At 34.0% G+C, this 21,598-nt stretch overlaps 1 protein-coding gene across 1 annotated transcript; it reads right to left on the bottom strand.

The window, feature by feature from the left end:
• Nucleotides 1-1,981: 1,981 nt before the first annotated feature.
• Nucleotides 1,982-14,623, bottom strand: LOC142638170 (cellulose synthase-like protein E1). Its single transcript, XM_075812179.1, has 8 exons — nt 14,281-14,623; nt 11,877-12,195; nt 6,142-6,282; nt 5,750-5,881; nt 5,133-5,345; nt 4,819-5,043; nt 3,941-4,288; nt 1,982-2,750 (listed from the first exon to the last, which is right to left on the bottom strand). Exons 1-8 carry the CDS (start codon nt 14,550-14,552, stop codon nt 2,196-2,198), a joined length of 2,205 nt encoding a protein of 734 aa, XP_075668294.1. The 5' UTR covers nt 14,553-14,623; the 3' UTR covers nt 1,982-2,195.
• Nucleotides 14,624-21,598: the final 6,975 nt, after the last annotated feature.

Genomic DNA, 21,598 nt, shown 5'->3' with positions numbered 1-21,598 from the left:
ACCAGAATAACCCACAATTAACAATGAGAAAGTATATAATCACAAAATGAACAAAAGAAAGAATTTTTTCATAATAAAACTAAAAACACAAGAATTAGCTCTCATTTCATGCACAATTACGGTGGCTGAGAACACGAAGGAAAATAAGAAGAATCACGAGAAAAATAAGTAAAAGGCACAAAAATTCAAAATTTGAACGATCAGATAAGCACTCTGGTCGAGAGTGTTTCAAAGGGGACAAGAGCTTGAGCTCAGGTTTGTGGGATTTTTTTGCCCCTTGGCCTATGTTTGCCTTTTGGGCTACAAAACAAAAATCCTAGGTTTGTGTGTTTCAAACCTGAAAGATTTCGAACAGGAACTGTTTGAGTTTAGTTCGATGTCTAAATGTTTAAAAAAGCTGTGATTGTCTGAACTTGGGGTGCATGGAATGGCCTTGTGGTTCACATGATTGTCTATGTGTTGGACGGTTTTGATTGGCTGTTTTGATTATACCACTCAATAGCATTTGAGTTACAAGACTTGAGGAATATTTAATAGATTATTTACTAAATATTATGATAATAATATCAATGTTGCTGAGGTTTAAGGTAATGGCATCATTTCTAGTATTTTATAGGTGAAATTATGATTTTCCACTAAAAATTATTCTCATGAATATATTTTGTATCATAAATTTTTCAAATATACATTTTGCACCCTAATTTACAACCCACGTTATGTCAAGTTTGCTGTTAACTTAGATGAAAAAGCACGGTTTCATATGAAAATGCTCAATTGCTCTTCTTATCAATCTCTTAAAAAAAAAAAAAGGAAAAATTACATTTTGCCACCCTAAACTATACTCTTAATTACACTTTTCACCTTAAACTTTAGATTTCTGTCCAAGTTAATAGTAAACTTGATGTTAGAGTGCAAAGTGTAACAATGGTTATAGTTTAAGGTACAGAATGTGCATTAGAAAAGTTGAGAGTGTAAAGTGTAATTTGGAGTATAGTTTAGGGTGGTAAAGTATAATTGCCCCTATTTTATATTTGTGATTCAAACCCATCTCCCCCTCTTCACTATATATGTGTAATTATTTAGTGCTTTTGGTTCACAACAAATGTGTACTCCCTTCTTTAGCATATAATAAGCCCCATCATGAATTTAATTAGTAGGATCCACTATTACATGAGAGGAGTACACATATATTGTATTCCCAGAACACTAAAAATTTACTCTCTCTCTCTCTCTCTCTCTCTCTCTCTCTCTCTCTCTCTCTCTCTCTCTCTCTCTCTCTCTCTCTGTGAGAGACATAATGAGTAATAGTGACAATTTATACTATTACCGCAAGACTTGGTCACTGATCCTTACTCTATGAGTAATAGTGACAATTATACTATTACCGCATGACTTGGTTATCAATCCTTGCTCCAAGCATATTAGGCTTCATAAATTATACTATTACCGCAAGACTATCTCTCTGAGAGACATAATGAGTAATAGTGACAATTTATACTATTACCGCAAGACTTGGTCACTGATCCTTACTCTATGAGTAATAGTGACAATTATACTATTACCGCATGACTTGGTTATCAATCCTTGCTCCAAGCATATTAGGCTTCATAAATTATACTATTACCGCAAGACTATCGCTTACTTCAAGTCTTCTTATTTGTTAGAATTCAAGTGATAGCGTTAGTAACAGTGACAATATTTATAATTCGGTATTCACTTTGTTCGTAAATAGATAGTCAACTAGAGTCTTTCAGGTTCAGTTTATCCTACTGACATCTACACCAATGGTTTACCAATTTATACATTCACCACTTTATACTCTAAATCGATGTCTCCTTCGCCAATCAATTTGTAGGGAGTAATGATTCCTAAAAGAAAAAAGAAAAAGAAAAAGGGTTTGTAGGGGCAATAACTTTTTTTTTTTTTTTGAGAATAGGGGTAATCACTAATAACAGAATATGTTCATGCATAAATCAAGGGGTGGTGTTATGCAACATTGATATGCAAAAATTGTACCTCTATAAATATCAGGTTTGACTTGTACATATTTTTGAATTATTCTCCACGTGTAAAACTAAAACCATACATGTAAATTTACATCAAATCATCAATATCTAAATGAGTGCTCTGTCCTAAACAGGACAAGACACACTTACAGCCAAATGGCCCTTATTTCACATATGAAACTGAGAAGATTAGTACAATAATGTAAAACTGATACAAGCCAATAGAGCTAATACAATTGATTTGGCTGCTAAGGAGCTTGGCAGCTTACCCTGGTCCTTCCTCAGGAAAAGGGCTTGGTACAAAGGAAAGTTGATGAGAACCAAAATCCTACAAAGAACAAATTGGAAACTCATTGTCTCGTAAACTCTTATGATTCCTTTACCCATCAATGCTTCTTTCAACACCCCAACAAAGCATACCAAATTTATCATTGCAAGTGTTGATAATATTGTGAACATTGGAGTGGAAGTTCCAAACTCCATTATTTCTTTCTCATATCTTTGGGACACATCTTCGTTAGCTATCTTGGTTGAGATTACAAATCCTGACTCAGCAAAGCCTAGTAATTTTAAAATGGTGTCCATAAAGGCAAAGAGATAGGAACTTGTTCTCTTGTAAAGCCACATCCTTTGGCTATTCCACCACCCTAGGATTGTACCACCACACCACAGAAACTCGGCTAAGCCACAAATGTGTTTAGCAGATATCACATATGCAAATGGTATGAACCATGGGCTTGAGATCTGAATTGACAACACAAAACTATATCACACACATTTAAAAAATAAAAATGAGAACTATAAATAATCTTCTAAAAAACCAAAATATGAAATTTTATTCATCTAAAAATATAAATATGCAATTTCTATACATTGAGTTTGACCTGGATGATATTTTGCCTGATCCTCAATATTCCACTACACCCCTATCATATTTACCTTTTATTTAACTAGAATTTTGATCAAGTGGTTTCTCAAAAAAAAAAAAAAAAGAGAAAAGAAAAAGAAATAGACTTTTGATCAAGTGTGTTACACGTAATAAATTTGAATGTTATATAAAACAGAAAAAGAAAAAAGAGGCTAAATTTCAATTTAGCCCCTCTAACTTGACTTATTTTCAACTCTCTCTCTCTCTCTCTCTCTCTCTCTCTCTCTCTCTCTCTCTCTCTCTCTCTCTCTCTCTCTCTCTCTCTCTCTCTCTCTCTCTCTCTCTCTCTCTCTCTCTCTCATAGCCTCCTTTTTATTCAATTTCAACAAGTCCACCAAAATATCGTCATTTTGAAAAGTGAAAAATACTAAAACTAATAACTAGATTGTGTAGAACTAGACACAATGACTAAATTAAAAGACAAATATGAGTTAATGATTGAAACGATAAATAAAAATGAGTCAAAGTTTATAGCTTGTAATTTATCCAAAGAAGAAGAAGAATAGATAGAAGGATATAAATAATTTTTTTTTTCATTTTTTTTTACTTATAAAAAGCATGAAAAAAGAAATGTAGAGGTTTGCAGTTTACTTTGTCATTTACATTTAGAGAAGTGCTATGTTTATAACATTTTTACAACAAATTATAGGTTGTTAGTTATTATTGGTTCATATTTGAACTCATCACTGAGATTACTTTTTTGCCCCAACAATAACAATCAGTAACAACTTAGGATTTGTTATAAAAATATTATGGACATATCATTTCTCTTACATTTATCATTCTTATGTTCACTTGTAAATTATTATTTCCAATATTTATACTTCTATATTGTACTCTTTTTTTTTTTTGGGGGGGGGGGGGGGTGTTCCTACATTTATTTTTCAGATAGCACTATTAAGAACAGGGGAAGAGTTGAATTTGTTGCCCACAGTTTCCCCCCTATAATGTAAAACAAATAAAAAAAGTCAAAACATTGTAACAAATAAGAAGCAAGGAATCAGACCTGTGGAAACAAGGAAATTCCTCTGAGGAGATAAAGTGAAGGGATAAAAGTGTAATATAGTGTTGCCAAGCAATTAGGAGCCCAAAGACAATAGGCGCAATATCCCATTTGAAGGGCCAAGCTAATCTTTCCTTGTGCATACCATGCTGGACTGTACCTAGAAAACAAAATCTGGAGACCGCCTTCAGACCATCTCTTATGCTGCACAAGTGCATTAGGGAGTGTAGTTGGGGCTATTCCTAAGAAAGCCTTTTTTGATGGATTAAAGTAGACTGATTTCCACCCCCGACATTGGATTGATAACCCAGTTATCACATCTTCTACTGGACATCCATATAGCAAGCCCATCTGCAATCAAACATCAATATATGCAAAGTAAGAATGTGTCTGTTTGTGTTTGTTGTGTGTGTGTGTGTGGTTGACAGCAGGGACGAAACTAGGATTCGAACCTGAGGGGGGCCAAAGCTTAAAAACATTTTTTTTTTTTTTATGAAAATAAAAACTAACATTTATTTCATATTCAACAAAATATTACATATAAAATTAGTGTTTTTTCAACATTTGATATTATAAAAATGTCAACAAAGTATAACATATAAAATAAGTGTTTCTTAAACATGTCAACACATTTATCAAAATGGAACTCGACGCTATTTCAGAGGAGATCCAAAAATATATATATTTAAGGACAAATCTTAATTTTTCAAATTACATATGTATACCAGTTTTTTTTTTTAATAGGGGGCTATTTGGACTAAAATTTAAAATTTCATCACAGATATATACACTAGTTTTTTTTTTTTTTTTTTTGAGGGGGGGGGGGCAATGGGACCCCCCCCCTTAGTGTATGTCTGTCCCTGGTTGACAGAGAGAGTGACCTCTTTTCCCCATGGAGTGTTTTTGTCATAGGTAGAGCTGGCAAGACCCTTCAAATTTTTTTCTAATTCATGAACATTGTCTTTTCTCCTTATGCCGTTCAAACTACTCCAGTCAGTCTTATATTCCTTACTGAACTTCCTCCCACATAGAGTGTCTCTTCTGTGAAAGCATCCTGTTCCACCATATGAAGGGCCTCCACAACCATCTAAACCATGGAATTCCACCTTTATCACCAAGCATTAGAATTTAGCCAGATTAGCAATTTAATCAATATGATCTAAATGATTCTTTGATTCCACAAGTATTTACTTACCTCAGTTAGTACTCTCAATGAAGCATCATATATTTCATTCCTAGTAACATTCTTAAAATTCTGGGGAAACTGCACAAAAGCAATCTCGTGGCCCTTCTCTTCATCCATGAAAAAGCATAATGCATCTCGTACAGAATGTGAATTGTTTGAGCACATATCACAGTCCACATTAAGAATGATTGGTCCATTGCTAATCTCTGATGACATTCTTATCTGCACAGTGAAAGATTACAGGAAAAATAAATCAGTGATACTTGAAAGTTCACCACAATTTAGGTTGATGACTGCATTCAAGAGAAAGATAACACGCCTTCAAGTTTAGTGCCAAACTTGGGAGTACTTTCACTGAAAGAAAATATTAAAGATTACAGAATTGAAAACATTGTCAGTATTACTGTTATATTTGCCTGCCCATTGTGCTATCATTATTATCATTATTCTTGTTTTAGTAGTCTTATTAGTCATAGGATTAGCAGTACCATTCCTAGTAGGTCTAGAATTCTGTGCCTATATCTTATGTAACTAAATTGTATGGTTATATAACTAACTTATTTCACTGAGAAAATTACTGTACTTTCATACAATGTGTGTCATTTGTCTGCAAGAATGCACATTACCAATGCATTCATTGCTCCAGCTTTGAAGTTGTGGTGATGTTGGGGTCTCTTCTCGCGAGCCAAATAAACCAGAGTTGGCAACACAAACCCATCTTTATCTTTGGCATTGGGGTCTCTCCCATCAATTAATATCTGAAAAAAAAGGTTCAAAATTTTAACAGTACTTAAAGCAAAAATGATTTGCTTGAAAGTGCTTATAATTCATAGGTGTATAGTGTACTTGATTTTCGTGCTCTATGAAAAAAGATAGAATTTTGGTTTGGCAAAGCTAGAAAACTACATGTGTTCAAATTTTATATGCTGACCAAAGAAAAATAATATTACATTTTTTTTTGAAATAATAATAATAATACACATTGGTCTTTAGAATTAACGAGATAGTAATAACTTACTTGAAGAATTGTGTCATGGTTTCGTTGAGAAGAATATGAATACCATTGAGAAAATCCTCTGTGTTTTGAGCGTAATTCTTCTGGGATTCGAGCTAGCTTGGCTGCATTTTTTATTCGATTCTCCATTTCGTCATATAATTTCTACAACATGAACATGGATATAGCAGTGACTATTAATTTCAATTAATAATGTGTCAACAGTTGAAAGACAAGTAAAATCTTGATGGGTAAAATTCTTTATAATTGATTTGAAAGGAAGTAATTAAAAAGATAGACTTAAATTTCAGAAATAGTTTAAATGGTTTAAATAAAGTATGAAACGTATATATATTCTTTTTTTTGAGACAGTTTCAACCTATGACGCTCGTTTCTGATAATAGCTCTTTATTATTAGACCAAGATATCGATTGGTTTTTAGTGTAGACAGAAATTGAACTGCAAATCTCTTATATAATATATATTCTACTGATGACTTGATATTCATGAATATATTTAAATTTTTAATATGAGGATTCTTTTTAGTTTTTTATTTTTGAGAAACCATTAATATGGTGATTAAATATCATTAGAGAAAAATTTTCAAAATTCAAATTCACTCTAATTTTTTTAAAATCCATATTAACTACAGAAATTTATACTAATATTTCTTCTTTAAATTCCTTGATTTTAAATCCTCACATCCAAATACTATCTCCTAAACAAATGAATAAGGATAAATAATAAATCATTTTCTATTTCAAGAGATGTAAAATAAATATAGGCCATTGTCTATTGCACGCTCTTTATACACATTGTCCACACACATCACCCAATTACGTTTTCATAAAATATGGACATCTAAAAAATAGTAGACATACCACCGAGTATCCATTAGTGCAGTGACCTCCACAAGTATAAATGCTTATGAGATGTGGGGGGCAAAAGTCGGGATTCAAGTCTCCAGGAGGGAGTTTCACACACATATACTCTTAAATTAGGCTAAAGTAAAAATTTTATCTTTTATATATATATATATATATATATATATATATATATATAAAATAAAAAAAGTAGACATCACTCGTGAAATTATGGACTCTCAACAATACAGATAAATGTATGCTTTAGAGTGTGTTGGCTGTGTTAAAACTTAAATGTCTCTTAAAGAGCTCTAGGGCCCAAAAAAGTTCTAGTGGGAATTTGAAGTACTGTTGATACCGAACACCTCTCTACACCTAGACCTTTGATTGATCTAATTGGATTCAGGTATTAAAATAAGTACTCACAAATTAATAAGACGATAACACACTTTTATAATATTATCTATTGTTATTCATTACATTTAAAAGCTTTAAATCAATTTGGTTATCATATATTTAACGTAAAAGCATTAAAACATCTAATTATAGTTTTGTCGAGCACTAACAACTTTTAAATAAAAACTTTTTATATCTAAAAATTTTATTAAAATTTTAAACTTCAAAATTTTATTTTAGGGATTTACAGTTCAAGTGTTTTTATTGAGATAGGTTCAAGTTACACCTGCAGAACCTAAAAAACTGTTATATTTGACTCACTCTCTATTCTAAACCTAAAAAATTGTTATATCTATTTCTAAACCAAAAAAATTGTTATATTTAACTCTCTCTCTACGTTTCTCTCTATCTCTTTCTTCTCCACCGTTGTTCCACCTCCATGGATAGATTGCCGGCAGAAGAAGGAAAAAAAAATAATTAAAAAAAAACTGCAAAACACTAACATTAGAGGTTTGTGAGAAGGAAAACAAAAATGAAAACGAAGAGAAAGAGATAGAGAAGGAAAACAAGTAAATGCAAACCAAAAGCAAGAACTTGCATTAATCAATAGAAAAGTTTCAATAGATTCTGACAAATGTGTAACTTTTCATGATTTTTCCCTTGGAACCTTTGAAGATTCCTTATATTTTCATGCCTAGAATGTTGCCAAACAGTTCTTCAACACAACTTGTGCTTTAGAGGTTTGATAGATATTTGAATTGAATCTATCAATTGTTTTTCTAAAATATATTTTATATTTTATATTTTTATAAGGAAGTTGTGTACCAGTTTGAGTCCAGACTATGTCACTCTCTTCTCCCGATAGCCTATAAATACTATGAATTGATAGAGTTGTGGATTTGTTATACCTATTGTAATATTTTGACATATTCTATAGACTTTTCGGTTTTGATCTTTTTTTTTTTTGGAGCTAAAACGATAGACGGTTTTTGATCATTTACTTGTAAATTATGTTAGAAATCAACACTAACTCTCTTGTCTCTAGAAATTTCTAGAGTTCCACTTAATTTGCTTCTCTCCGGAATTCTCTAGAAATTTCTAGAACTTCTCACACAATATCTCTCTCTAGAAACTTCTCTCTAATTCCAGAAATTTCTCTCTTGTTCTCTTTCCGGAATTCTCTCCAAGGTAGTTCTCATATTTTCTCTAGAAGCTTCCTTGCATTAGAGAATTATAGTCACATGTTTATAGAATAGTCTAGAAGGTTGGAGAATGGCATTAGTTTAATGCCAATAAAAAGGAAGATCTAGAAGCTTCAAGTTGGTTCCCTAACCAACGTACACCTAGTATAAATAGATGAGGTGATGTGTGAAGTGAAGAAGTAGAGAGTGTAATGAAGTGGAGTGAGAGACTCCTAGAGAAGTGGAATGAGAGACTCCTAGAGAAGTGAAGTAGAGTGTAAGGTGAAGTGGAGTGTGTGAGACTCCTAGAGGTGTGAAGTGAGTGAGTGTCATAAAGCACCAAGTGAAGTTGTATGTAAGGTGAAGTGTGTAGGTGTCTAGAGAGTTAGTGTGTGTCTTGTAAAAACATTAGTGCTTGTAAAGTGTTGTAATTCAAAGTGTCAAGTTCTTAATAAAATCTCTCTTGTTCAGTCATTTGTTCAACAATCTAGTGTCAGAGATTTTGCTAACTCAACAAATTATTTGTTGCAAGCCTTGGGTAACGGTTTTAGGTGGAGTCTACATTTTTTTTTATGATGTTTTTATACTTTCTTGCGTTAATGGTTAGCGGCTATTGCTTGTTTGTGTTGAAAAGTCTATTCATCATGTATATTTCTTTTTTCAATGTATGATTTGCAAGGATGAGAGACCATTGCTTCACAACCTTCTGCCGGGCAATCTATCCATGGATCAAGGTGGAGCAACGGTGGAGGCAAAAGAGATAGAGAGAGAAACATAGAGAAAGAATCAAATATAACACTTTTTTTGGGTTTAGATATAGATATAAAAGATAATAAATGAGGGATAATTAACAAGATCCTAATCAGAATATTAGCATTAATAAGAGTATTTTTTTAACCGTTGGATCTACTTAAATCCAATGGTTTAAAAAATGTGTAATTCTTTAGAGTTACACGTAACTTGAACCCATCTCGTTTTTATTTATATTTATTTAAAATGTACGGTTCAAGCTTAAAACTATATATACTTTCTAAACCGAGCTTAATGAGTTTCATCGCAATGCCTTTATGGATGACTCCATTGCTATGATAGTAATAATACTTAATTACCATTATAATAATATTTTAATAACAAGCATATATAGTTGTCAACACGATCATTATCCCAAAAAAGAAAAAAAGTGTGAGTCAAATCTTTGCCCTTGATCAACTTGTTCACAATGCGTCATTAGGGTTGTCCATCAACTCGTATGGCCTGACCCACCTGCTCAACCCGAAGGCCAATGGGCGAATCCAATTGTTCATATGGGTCGGATGCAGGGCAATTAATCTTAAAATTTGGTTTTATGAGTCGGTTTCGGGTCCCTTGGCTTCTAACCCGTGTAAACCAACCCGTCCGACCCATAATTTTTAAATGGAAAAAAACATAGGTTCTCGCTCACTGGTTCCAGAATCTTCTTCCACTTTCTCTAATCTCTCACTCTCCCTTTCTCTGATATGTCTCTCAAATCCCTAACCCTAGCATCCTTGCTACCGCTGTCACCAAGGTGAGCCTCGTCGCCGCCCCGAATCCTAGCCTCCTTGCCGACGTTGTCCAGTTGGCCCTACTGTGCCTCGCTGATTCAAAGTTTACATTGCACTCACTGTGTCTCAAACCCCACAAGCCTCCTTTGATCTACTTGAAGTTTCCTCTTGAGACTTTGATCTGTGCAGTTTGATGGTGGGTTAGTTAAAAAAGTTTCTTTTAAAAAAAAAAATGTACTGATGTTGTGATGGATGTGTTGGTGGTGGGGAGGGAGTGGCGGTGTTGGTGTTGATTTAATCTTCTCTCTATATTTTGTTTTAGTCTTATAGTCATAGATGAGTTTTTGGTTTGGATTTTGATTTCTTTGTTCTGTTTTTTTTTTTTTTTAAGATTCTTTTGGGTTTTGATTTCGTTTTAGACTTTTAGTCATAGATCTGGATTTTGGGTATGAATTTGATTTCTTTGTTTTAGGTTTTTTTTTGAAAAGATTGTTCTAGTTTTGATTTCATTTTAGTCTGGGTTTTTGGTTTGGATTTTGCTTTCTTTGTTCTGGGTTCTGAAATCTATGTTGTGCTTGAGACTTGAAATCACCCAATCAGTCCGACCCGCTCAACCGATGACACGTGCCGTCAGACTCGACCTGAACGTTCGGTTGGCCATGGGTCCATTTTTCGTTCACCCGACTTAATCAGGTCAGTTGCAGGTTAGACCCAAACCCGATCCGACCTAACCTGTGGACAGCCCTATGCGTCATGGATGACTCCATTGCTATAATAATAAAAATATTTGGACTACACTATTATCTTAGGAAGCATTAAAATTGTGACTATTATAATATTGTCACAAGGAAAATGAGGTTTTTGCGATGTCAGCTCAATAGATTTGGAAAACGTGTCATAAATTCGAAGGTTTCAAATTTCATTTATTAGACTATTGATTTATAGGCTTTTCAAAGAATTTCGTAGATGCGAAGTATAGTATTTTAACCAAATTCTTGGATACCACTTCTTAATATATATATATTGTGCGTACCCAAACTTTCCTAGATGGGCTGGGCTTAGGATTGAGTTCACAACTTATTTGTATAGTGGGTTAAGAGTTTCCTACTATGGGTAATCCCTGACCAAGCAACTCAATGACAGCCTCTATCTCACAAATTCCCTTTCTTTTTCCTCTGCATGTTGCTCTCCCTCCATTGCTGGTGATACTATCACTCTTTTACTCTATGTTTTCTCTTTTGAAATGTCCACCCCCACTTCTCATTCTATTCTCCTATTTATAGCTTAAGATGAGTGGAGGTGTTATAATTATTTCTTAATCTCACTCGTGTGGATGGGGTCCAATCCCATCATTTCTCATAAAATGATGCTTTGTTAGGAACAGTGGTTAATGGCATTGAAACTGGTTCCAACCTCCACTAGACTGCTTGGTAGCAATACTCCCCAAGGCAATATTGGGCAGCCAAGAACACATGCTATTCTCGGTGAGCACGTTCCCGATCAAACTACAAATGACCGGTAGGAGCTTGTTTCTGATACACTTAGGACAGGAGGGGCTTATCATGGTACTCGAGCTCAACTTGGGCCTTAAAGCGCGTTCGGCCCAAGATTAAGGATCAATATGAATGGGATCATGTGCAGTACCATAAGATTTGGCCTCAAGGCTCAATGGGCTTGGGACCATTCCCTGTGTGTGTGTGTATATATATATAATCTAATCTTTGCATCTGAACTACCACTGCCTTCATTTTAAAACAAAAAAGAAAAGAAAATTCATTTGCCATAATCTAATTTACCTTTATAAACACCAACTCTTTGGACTGATTAGCATCAAGTGGGTCATCACTTGAGTTGAAATATTCAGCTGGTGACCTTGGCTCCACCTTGAATTTCTTGCAATATGGTAGCCAATGCTTAGCAAAGTGAGAGGCTTCTAAGAGAGCATAGAAGGTAAGATCTGATCCACCATCATCTGAAAGATACACACTTAGCTTCTCTGGTGGATAGTCATATGCCATTACTGATAGAACAGTATTGATCACCATCACTGGTGGCTCGATCACTGGATCCGCAGTGCACACAAATACGTCCACCTTGGGCAATTCTTTTTCATGCCTGTTTTGCAAAACATTCATAATTATAATAAAGGTGAGATAAATTTTACGCAGATTGTTATGACATGAGCAATTTTGATTGTTATGAAATGGACAATTTTGAGATCAACAAGTTCAGCGACAACAGTTTTGATTGCTTTGAAAAGGACAATTTTGGGACTAACAAGTTTGTTTGTTGAAACTCTCTCTAAAAAATGTTCATTATTGATTAGATGACACATTATATTTGTGGTGGGATTGTGTGATGTCACTGACGTGTAAGTAAGGTAACATTACTCAGTAATAAAAGATCAATAAATTCCTTCCAAGTTTGGTTTATAGTTTACTTAATAAATATAATAAATCTCAAAGACATTGGACTTACTTTAATATAAAATATAGAAATGAACTTTGAGATAAGGCTTACAAAATCTTCCTCTAATTATCACCTTTTGGTTGGTGAAGTTTAAATCTTTTATCTTGTCCTGGAACTTTTTTCCCCTTGCACTATATATATTTCTCCTTTTGCTCGTAACTTTTACTTCATCTAGGTAAGTGATATGAAAGTATGGCAATGGAGTTCCATGTATATATAGACGATGAAGGGAACTTTTAATGGTTACAAAGTTTTTAGACTCACCTATTTTGTTTTTGGTAGTTCTCACTGCAAATTTAGCACCGCCAATAAATTGGTTTTATGCATGGTTGTCACTTGTCATGGCTAGAATGTTTGAAAATTAAAAAACAGAGTGACGACAAATACATATATAGAGGAGGGATTGTACCTTTTCAATAAAGTATCCTCAATCATTTACCACTAATTGCTTTATCATAACTATTTCATCAAGAAAAGTAGAAAGAAAGTTTACTGCTTGTACATTGCCCTAAAGTACAGTCCATTTAAGGTTGAGCAAGAATTTCATAGGGCCATATGAAACAAGTTCATCCTCAACTATTTCTTCAAAATAAAGTTCGCCCTCAACTAACAAATACATAGAATACTATGCTTTTTAAGTAGAAATATTGGTAAGGGCATCCCATCAAAACTTCCAAAAATTTAGGACATGATACGTGTATTTAATCAACTGTTATTAATTTTTTTCAAAATATGTTTGAGTGAAAAAATGTATAAAAATTTATTAAATATTATTTAAAAATTAAAAATATTTATTTAATAAAATAGTTCTATTTTTACCTTCATTTTATTAAAATAATATAAACAACTTATTAAAATAAACTTCCAAAAAAAATGTTCATAGCATCCCACGACCACTTTCACCACCATGGCAGCCACAACTTACCGGGAAAAAAAAAAAAAAAAACTCAAAACAAAACCAACACCATGAACACAACAACAATCACCATCATCAATAACTCACCACAAAATCCATTAAAATAGACCAATATCACCAACCACAACAACTGCCATCACAATCACAAGCCACCTCCAAAAAAAAAAAAAAAATCCACCTAGACCACCACCATCGGAAAAAGAAAAAGAAAAACCATTAAAAAACCCACCATTGCCTACCATGACCTGGAGAGAGAGCAAACCCACCGGCCACCGTGACCCACCATTACCACCATGACCCACCACAGCACCACCACCACAACACGCCGAACCCATGACCCAAAATCCACCACCACCACCATAGCACAGCAAACCACGACCCAAAACCATTTACCACCATCGCATTTTTTTTAGAGAGCTTGAGCAAGAGGAGAAGAAGAAAGAGCAAAAAGAGTTAAGAAAAAGACAAACGGAAAAGAATGGAGGAGAAGAAGCCAGTAAATAAAGAAGTTTTTAGAAGAAAGAGAACCAAATATTATTCAAGAGGAGAAGAGAGAGAATGGAATAATTTTTTTTTAAAGATTGTTGTTACAGTGAGCTGTCAAAGAAGACATCTCATTGTAACTTAGGATGGTAAATGTTTTGGCTTTAACATCATTGATTTTTTTTTTTTTGATAATCAGCTTTAGCATCATTGATGTAGATGCATTTAAATTGTTTGTAATGCTAAAAAATAGCATTTTATAGCATTTTGAAAACTTTGATACGAGTGGTCTAAATATATTAGGTTAAAATCAGATGGAGGCAAAAACAAACCTCTGAGAGAGCCTGTCCTTGAAGGTGCACCTATAGACTTGGTTCCACCGGAGGGCTTGAGTTAGGACCCAGTAAAGACCAAACCAGAACTCAGCTCCAAGCAAACCAATCCAACCCCATTTCCCATCTTCACCTTTTCTTGGTATATGACTCACTCTATAAATCCAAATCAAGCATATGCCCACAAACACAGAGACCACAAAGAGCCTATAGAGGACTCTACCCCTAGCTCTCCTTGTTTCAAACAATGGAAGATACCCATCACTTCCCATCTTTGGCTGTGTGTTTCTCTGCAGTTAGGCTTTTCACCTACTATTATTGTACTTGTATGTATTTTTGAAGTGGATTAAATTAAAGGAGTCTTTATCTGTAATTCTTATGCCTGGTACACGTTCAATAAAGGAGTCTTTATCGACCCTTAGCTGTCCTTGTCTCGAACAATGCAAGATACTCATTACTTCCCGTCTCTGTCCCCCTCTCTCTCTTCAGTTACTACTGTCTATGGTATTTAAAAAGGTTCAATGCAAGGAAACTTTATAGGGCACACGGTATGCCTGGTACTTGTTCAACAATTAATGATGTCTACAGCAATAATATAATACTAACCATATATGGCAGGCCCATGCAAAGTAGACTGGGCTCAATGTGAACAGTGATTTTTCTAAATATTAATTGTGGATATGTTGTAGCCAGGGGAACCAGGGCTCTAGTCCAAACATTTACGTGAGGATTCCTTGCCAATTTGATTATAATGGAGCCAAGTCTATATTTATTTTTAATTTTTTTGGGTTAACAACAAATAGGGGTGGGGAATTTGAACTTGATTCTACTTATGGAAAGATCAAGCAATAACATAGAACTACAAGTATGGCGGGTACCACTTGAGGAGGAAGTAGGGTCATGGCCCCCTCAAATCTAATTTTCTTTTAATATTAGGACAAAGATTAGCTACAAAATTGATTGTAGCCTTAGGCTATAAACTCACTCAATATCTTTTTATTAGAGGTGAATTTTGACAAATCCACTATTGGATAACATCTTCTTTTTATATCTTTCATGTTTGCAAAATTTTAAAAAAATTAAAGACCAATAGTTATGTCATCAATAAATTTTTAAATTGCAAGTTTTTGTAATTTAAAATTATACATAAAATATAAGTATATAAATTATATAGTAAATAATATCCGATTGACATAAAATTTGACATGTGTATTAAGAGTATAAAGAACATGCAATTCAACGGTTAGATTTTCAAAATATGCAGTAATATTTATTTTATTAAGTGAGTTTCTAGCCTAAAGCTACAATCAATTTTGTAGCTAAACTTTGTCCTTAATACTACATATAAATTTATAATATTTGGGAGTTTATGTTCAAAAATTTTATACCTACCCTCCAAAAATTGAAATCCCCCATCTGAATTTGAAAGTTGGCTTCTGAACCCAAAAATACAATGGTTACTTGGCCCATATCTGTGGCCAGTGGTCCCATCCCAAAATAATTGTTAAATTTATTTGGATTCTGTTAACGGGTGCTGCACAGCACCTATTAACGTGGTATAAAATACAATAAAATACTCAATTTTTATGGATAGTAGGAAAAAGTTGACTATGTTTAAGCCTGTGACAGCTTTTTATTGAAAAAATCAAGTTATTTTGTAACCAGACCAAAATACCCTTTAATTTTTTCCAATACCTTCATCTAAAACCGATTAGCTTTGGGGCATCACCATCAGCTCTACCACCAATATATAAACCACATTAAATAATATATTTACTCAAAACCAGCCAATATACAAACACACACCCAGTGACAGTCGCCACCAACAACCACCGCCACAACCAAGAGCTTCCTCTACCACCTAAAATACAACTCAAAAAAAAAAAAAAAAAATACAACCAAATACCCACAACAAATTCCAAATCCAAAAACCTAAAAAAAAAAAAACTCAAAATCTTTAACAAACACCTCCGGCCCATTACAGCCACAAACATCGCCGCCCTAAAACTCAACCAACCACTGCCACAATCACGACACCACCACCGGCCCAAAATCCCAACCCAATCGATCAATCAATGACCCAAAACCCACACATCGGAACCCATCCCAAATACTCACGACCCAGATTAAGAGATTTGAAGGTCAGCGGCAAGGGTTGTGGAAGTCGACGACGAGGGTTGTGGAGGTTGGTGGTGAGGTGAGGCGGCGAGAGATCTTGAGCAGGGATGAGAGGGAAGAGATAGAGAGTGACAGAGAGAGAAGAAGTGAGAGACCTGGCGACAAGGTGAGGTCGGCAGCTTGGGCTAAGGAGGTTAGCGGTGAGGTGAGGCGGCGAGAGATCTTGAGCAAAGATGAGTGAGATCTTGAGCATGGAGGACTGAGAGGGAAGAGATAGAGAGTGACAGAGAGAGAAGATGAGATATTTTAATTAGTGGGATGAGAGAAAGGAGATGGAAAAAAATCGGTGAAAGGGTATTTAAGTAAAAGCATGCAATATTTGTTGTTTTTTATACCACTTGACACGCACCATTAATGTGATGTTGTTTTTCTTGATTTCCTAATTAAAGTAGGGCTAATTTAGTAAAATCATGCAGACTTAGGGTGAGTTTATTTCAACTTTTTGAAACTGGGCTTTTTGAAAAAGTGGAGTTTTCAAAAAGTGCAGTATGAAAAAGTGTTTTGAACTGAGTGTTTGGTAAAAACTATTAAAAAGTGTTTTTTGAAAAAGCTGAGTGTTTGGCTAGCACTCATAAAAGTGGTAGCTTGAGAGGTAAATTACTAAAAATGACAATGTCTATATAAAGAGAATTATTTGTTTTAATTACTTCTTTTAATGCAAGCTATGGACACAATATTTTCACAAAAATTTCACAATAAAGTCTATATAACAAGTTGTTAATGGTAGGAAAAAAAAATGTCACTAGTAGGTCTAGATGAGAACTAATAATAACTTACTATGTAAACTTTATTATGAAATTGTTATAAAAATATTCTGTCAATAGTACTATTTTTTTTCTAAAGAAAAATAGTACTAACTTAAAAAGTTTAGAAATATAATAAAATATCACAATATTTTCACAATACTAATTTAAATTAATCTTTGTAAAATAAAATTTTATTAATAGTTATATTTTAACTGAGTTGTTCTAGTACCCACAATTTTTTCTCCACCACATACTCTATAACATCACAGTTATGAAAATGAAGTTATAAGAGCATCTCCAACAACCTCTCCAAATTTTTGTACTGTTTGGAGAGTGAACAATACATTTTACCTTTTGCCTACTTACTTTTTCAAATACACTTTCCAACAGTCTTTCCAAATTATTTTTTTCTTATCCATATTAGCTAATAATAACCTAGCACTTAAGATTTATTGTGATAATTAATACTGATTTTAATTTGAATGTACTATTACAATTATTTTTTTCTCACCAATATTAGCTAATTATAACCTACCACTTAAGATTTATTGTGAAAGTATTGTGAAAATATTGTGATAAAAATTTATACTGATTTTAATTTGAACGTACTATTAAAATTATATTTTGGAAAAACTGACCCTCTAACTTTTAACTTTTATCATTTCAGTCCTCTGATTTTGAGTTTTGTCATTTTAGTTCTCTAAATTTCAATTTTTGTCACTGTAATATTCTGTTAGGGTGTCAGTTAGTCCTCCCGTTAAGTTTGACTTTTTTTTTTATAAATAATTTTTGTAATTAAAAGAAAATTAAAAAAAACTGTAAAAAAAAAATGTAAGGGGAACAACGTTGTGCCCCTTCCTTGAAATCAAAATTGGAAAACGGAAAAGTCCATCTCGATCTCTCTCTCAAGATCAGTCTCTCTCTCTCAAATCCACCATTATATATGCAATGCTTTAAAGCAGACAACCACCAAACCTCAATATTTCAACAAACCAACCCATAACGCACAAACAAACCCAAAGCAAACACCACACCAAAGAGAGCCGCAATCCCATCGATGGTCGCGATCTGGCACAGCACCACCAAGCCCATCGACCCATGCTCGCAAAATGTAACCTAATACAACTCCATCTAAGTTACCCACCTTCTTTAGCTTAAGAAGATGATCCTAATCGACCCATCTTAAAAACAAAACCCAGACCCGACCAAAAACAAAAAACCAACTTAGTTTTTTTGCCTAACCTCGACCCAGCCCAAAACCATCTACAGTCCAGCCGGAAAAAACCCCGCCAGTGTTGCCGATGTGAGAGGCTGGATTCAAGAAGCTTCGGTAGTTTAGGGCTTTTTGGCTGAGGAGTGAGGATATGATTTTGCCGTGGGTTTAATTAGAGCCGGTTTAAGTTTTATCAGGTTAAAGTTTACTCGGTTTTGGTCTCGGGTATTTTTGGTATGCTACAGAGAGAGAGAGCAGAGAACGGGGAGGCCTGAGGATGAAGATTGAAGCAAGGGACCTTCCCTGTTTTCCTTTGCTTTTGTTTCCTCTTTTTTTTACAGCTTTTTTATTTTATTTTATTTTCTTTTAATTACAATTTTTTTTAAATGTCAAATTTAACGGCAGCAGTAACTGAGAACTAATAGAATACTACATTGACAAAAATTGAAAGTTAGAGGACTGAAATGACAAAACTGAAAGTTAGAGGACTGAAATGACAAAAACTAAAAGTTAGAGGGTCAGTTTTGTATTTTTGCCTTATATTTTTCTCTTTCTAAAAAAATTAATTTTTTCTTACCAATATTAGCTAATAATAACCTACCACTTAAGATTTATTGTGAAAGTATTGTGAATATATTGTGATAAAAATTGATACTGATTTTAATTTTAACGCACTATTAAAATTATTTTTTTCTCTTTCTAAATTTTTTTTCTCATTAGCTAATAATAACCTATCACTTAAAATTTATTGTAAAAGTATTGTGAAAATATTGTGATAACATTTCTTTTTTTTATCCTCCACACATGGCATTTCTATCTTTTTTTTTTTTTCCTTTTTTCCCCCCTCTTTTTTTCTCCTCCACACACGTACTCTTACACTTTTTTTTTCCCCTTCTTTCCTCCTTTTTCTCTCTACCATTCCTCTAAAGTCCAAACTCTAGAACGTTCCAATCTTCAGAGCTCTCCTTCTTCCTTTTTTTTTTTTTTCCCTTTTTCTTAGCACTTTGTCTCATGGTCAGATCAACTCTCCATCACAAGAACCAATCTCCACCACAAAGCACTGATCTCATAGATCTGAAGATATTTTTTTCTCTGTCGAAGCTTGCATGGTTGAATCTATCTCATTTGATTTCAAGTGTTCTGCTACCATTGAGTATGTATATTGATTTTGATTTTGGGTTTGGGTTATGAGTTTTTAGTTGATGGTTTAATTTTAAGTTGATTTTTTGTGGATTTTGGGTAGATTATGTTTGATTTTCATTGTATTTTGGGTTTCCGTTGTTTTAATGGGTTTTGGTGCGGGGTGGTTTTAACGAGTGATGGTGGTGGTGGTTGGGTGGTGATGGTTGGACGATGTTGGGTGGATGGTGGGATCTGCGTTTTGGTGGTGGTGTTCTTGAAAGTTCTGTGTGGGTGTATTTGTGTGTATCAGAGGAAGAAGAAGATGATAAGTTTTAAGTCAAAGTGAGGGTAATTTGGTAACTGAACCAATAAAGCCAATGGATAGATTCATCAATGCGCAAAGCTTTTGTAAAATGCACCTCAGAGCTCCCTTCGCAGAATGCGCGTTCTCTTCACAAACTCAAAATGCAAATTTTTCCAAAAAGTTGCGTTTTATAACTAACCAAACGGGCTTTTTGGGTTTGCTTTTTCAAAACGTGCTTTTTGAGTTGAAAACGTTGAAACAAATAGGCACTTAACGGGTGTTGTCCAGCACCCGTTAACAAAAGCCAATTTCTTTTACCAACAAAACAAAACAAATCTTATACAGTTATACTTGACTGTGTTTAACTATTCCTATATCAAATGTTTGACTTTTTTTTTTAATATTTAAATGACTGTGTCGGTGGCTAAGACAGCAACGTGTTTGGCTTTTTATTTTTTATAATGCATATGACGTATGACTCTCAGTTACAAGAATTAAATCGGCCCTTTAGTGAGTGGGATTAGGATCTAGAGTTCTTAGTTTAACTTCATCTAGGAATGATCATAAAAACAATATCCTACCAACTTGTTTGTAGAGTGGTAATACTTATATTTTCTCTTCCAATTTCTACTGCAACTACGACTTGTAGGGGTGTGCATGGGTCGGGTTAGGTCGGGTTGAGGGAATATTTTGACCCAACCCACCATGGTGGGTCAAAAAAAATGTGACCCAACCCAACCCAACCCATTACATATGTCCAACCCAACCCAACCCACATAGGTCGGGTTGAACCCATGGGTTAGACATTTTATTATTATTATTATTATTATTATTATTATTATTATTATTATTATTATTATTATTATTATTATTAAATTGAACCCATATATTTTTTATTATTAATTATATAATATATTTAAACATATATTACAGAAAGTAATAGGATTTTATATTATATATGTTTGTAAGAATTGATGAAGTGCTCTGGGTTTTAACTTAAAAAAAATATTTATTAAATATATATTAAAATATGGGTGGGTTGGGTCGGGTTTGGCAGGTTTGTAATTTAATGACCCAAACCCAACCTGACACGCTACAATAATTTTTTTTTTTTTATAACCCAACCCAACCCACCAAGCCTTAAAAATCGACCCAATCCGACGGGTTGGGTTGGGTTGGGTCGGGTCGGGTTTGGCGGGTTGGTGGGTTTTCTGTACGCCCCTAACAACTTGAGTACTTTCTGTTAAGTTTTAAAGTTTTAGAATTAAATATTTAGAATCATCATTGTATTGTGTTGGCAAATTGAGATCAAAACATGTCTAGTCTAAGTGTTTAGGCAATACTTAAATAAGGGTGTTTCAAGTTTTGAAGTCCAGCTGTTTGCTGAAAAGAAAAGTGAGGTTTTGCCTTCTCGACTGATCGAGAATTAGACTTGACCGATCGAAAATTAGGCTCGACCGATCGAAAATCGCAGGTCCAGTTTTTTCTACAGAATTTTAAACAAGCTCAAGCCCGTGAAAATGTTTAGGTTTTCACTTAAACTTCTCTACATATAAAAGAAAAACCCTAGCCACGTTTTGGGAGGTTGAAGAAGACTTGTGTGTTACTCTTTATGAGATTTGAAAAGTTCTATACCTTCTAATTACATAGAAATTTACCATAGCTAAAACTACAATCAAGGATTGGTAGAATCAATTGCTGCATCAAGATCAACAAGTAAAGGTGATCTGAAACCTTTGAGTGGGATCTCAAAGT

The sequence above is a fragment of the Castanea sativa genome, chromosome 6, assembly GCF_040712315.1.
Source record: "Castanea sativa cultivar Marrone di Chiusa Pesio chromosome 6, ASM4071231v1".
NCBI lineage: Eukaryota > Viridiplantae > Streptophyta > Magnoliopsida > Fagales > Fagaceae > Castanea > Castanea sativa.
The sequence above is the reverse complement of the archived record's forward strand: the minus strand, read 5'-3'. Positions and strand labels throughout refer to the sequence as shown.